At 47.2% G+C, this 1937-nt stretch overlaps 1 protein-coding gene across 1 annotated transcript; it reads right to left on the minus strand.

Annotated features, from left to right (window-relative positions):
- Positions 1–1283: 1283 nt before the first annotated feature.
- On the minus strand, positions 1284–1541 carry LOC110292024 (uncharacterized). Its single transcript, XM_085835322.1, has one exon. It carries the CDS (start codon positions 1539–1541, stop codon positions 1284–1286), a length of 258 nt encoding a protein of 85 aa, XP_085691448.1.
- Between the last annotated feature and the right edge of the window lie 396 nt (positions 1542–1937).

The raw sequence follows: 1937 nt of genomic DNA on the forward strand, positions 1-1937 counted from the left end.
AGTACATAATACCCAAGTTACAGTCCCAGAACTCAAAAAGGTCAACACCTTAGTCCTACTTGGGAGAGAGAAGAAAGCAGTCACAAGTGGGGAAGGAAGGAGGAACCTTGGAGGGAAAGTGGGAAAGTGGAAGGGAATGGGGAGAGGGGAACCTGATCAGGTAGTGGGTGAGAGAAAAGAACTGAAGCCTTGAGGGCTAGCAGAAAGAATGGAAACAGGCGACCTCAGGAGATAGGAGGTTGGGGGAACCCTCCAGAATGCACTAGAGAGCTGGGAAGTGATACACTCTCAGCATTCAAAGTGGGGAACTTTAGGTGAAATGCCTGACAGTAGAGAGGGAACTCATAGAGCCTACCTCCACCAGGAAGACAGGACATCAAGTGAGGGATGGGGTTGCCATCCCACAATCACAACTCTGATCCATAATTGTTCCTGTCTGAAAGAATTACAGGGATGGAAATGGAGAGGAGCCTGAGGAAAAGAAGGTTCAGCTACAAAGTGGGATCTAGCTCGGTGGGTGGGTGGGTGGGGGGGAGGCCTGACACTATTACTGAGGCTATGGAGTGCTCACAAAAAGGGAAACCCAACAAGCAGCTGAAAGAGTCAGATACAGATATTTGCACCCAGCCAATGAACCTAAGCATCTGACCCCTGTTGCTGAATTAGGGAAGACTGAAAGAAGCTGAGGAGAAGGGTTCTCCCTGCAGGAGAACCAGCAGTGTCAATTAATCTAGACCCCTGAGAGGTTGGAGACATCCACGTGGAGACAGGGGGTGGGGAAGGGGTATGGGATGTGGATGAGTCAGAGGGTAGACGGGGGCAGGGGAATAAAATATGAAGTGTAAAAAATTAAATTAATAAAAAAATACAAGAAAAAAAGAGCATATCAGGAAGGCAACAGAGTACATTTCAGAAAAAAAAATGGACACATGAATACCATTAAGCAGATTGTGCTTTATTCAGGAAATGAAACAATGACAACACAACAACTGACAGTTTTGGAAAACATCTTCTGAGTGCACAGGATAGACAGCAGGTGTTATTCTCTCTGAGCATTTGGGACACTGAACAACTGAGAATATACAATCACCAGCCTGTATGAGAGAAAAGGCAGGACAACCTAAGGAAAATGCCTTCCCTGAAAGAGGTCATTACAGGCAAATGGTGGGTGACAGAGAGGATTCATCCATGACAGCCTTTGGAGGGAAGATGGAGGTGTTGCTTTGGAAGTACATGAGATAGATTCTCTTCTCTTCCCCTTGTCCTGATGACTGCTGAATCCCTCACTTGCTCTTGGGTGGGCACTTCTGCTGGCAGGGTGGAGGAGGTTGCACAGGAGGGCATTTCTGCTGGCATGAGGGAGGAGGACATGGAACAGGACAAGGCTCAGAGCACTTTGGAGGAGGACAAGGCTCAGGGCACTTTGGGGGAGGACAAGGCTCAGGGCACTTTGGAGGAGGACAAGGCTCAGGGCACTTCTTGGGTGGGCACACAGGTGGAGGCTGGCAAGGCTGCTTGCACTGCTGCTGTTGGTAAGACATAATGCTGGAGTCTCAGGATCTGAAAGAGATGACATGAAAAGGATGATCATTAGTGATCAATTCAGAGAAGATAGATGGAACTCTGGAGCTTCAAGTCCATTTGTCTCTCGGAACACCAACATTATTTCCCAACTCCTATTTTAGGGCTGGTTGGCTTTCCCTTTTCCTGTCAACACTCTTGTTGCAACAGCCTTGGGAAAGGCTACTGTGTTTCACACATTTTCTTAAGAGAAACTATTTTGTTCCAAAGAAACAAGTAATGCTGTTTGCACAAGCAAACACCTTTAAGGCAGGCAGTGTCAAGTACTGGTGGACTGAGAAATAACATCAGTTTCTGTCCTCTACATTACATGTATCATCCCAGCAGGTTGTCTGGGGTTGGACAGTAAAGGACAG

Source organism: Mus caroli, unplaced genomic scaffold (genome assembly GCF_978045245.1).
Source record: "Mus caroli unplaced genomic scaffold, Mus_caroli_1 scaffold_3, whole genome shotgun sequence".
NCBI classification, from domain to species: domain Eukaryota; kingdom Metazoa; phylum Chordata; class Mammalia; order Rodentia; family Muridae; genus Mus; species Mus caroli.

What these genes read in the sequence shown, in the direction of transcription:
- LOC110292024 (XM_085835322.1), bottom strand. Translation starts at nt 1,541, where the DNA reads ATGTCTTACCAACAGCAGCAGTGCAAGCAGCCTTGCCAGCCTCCACCT.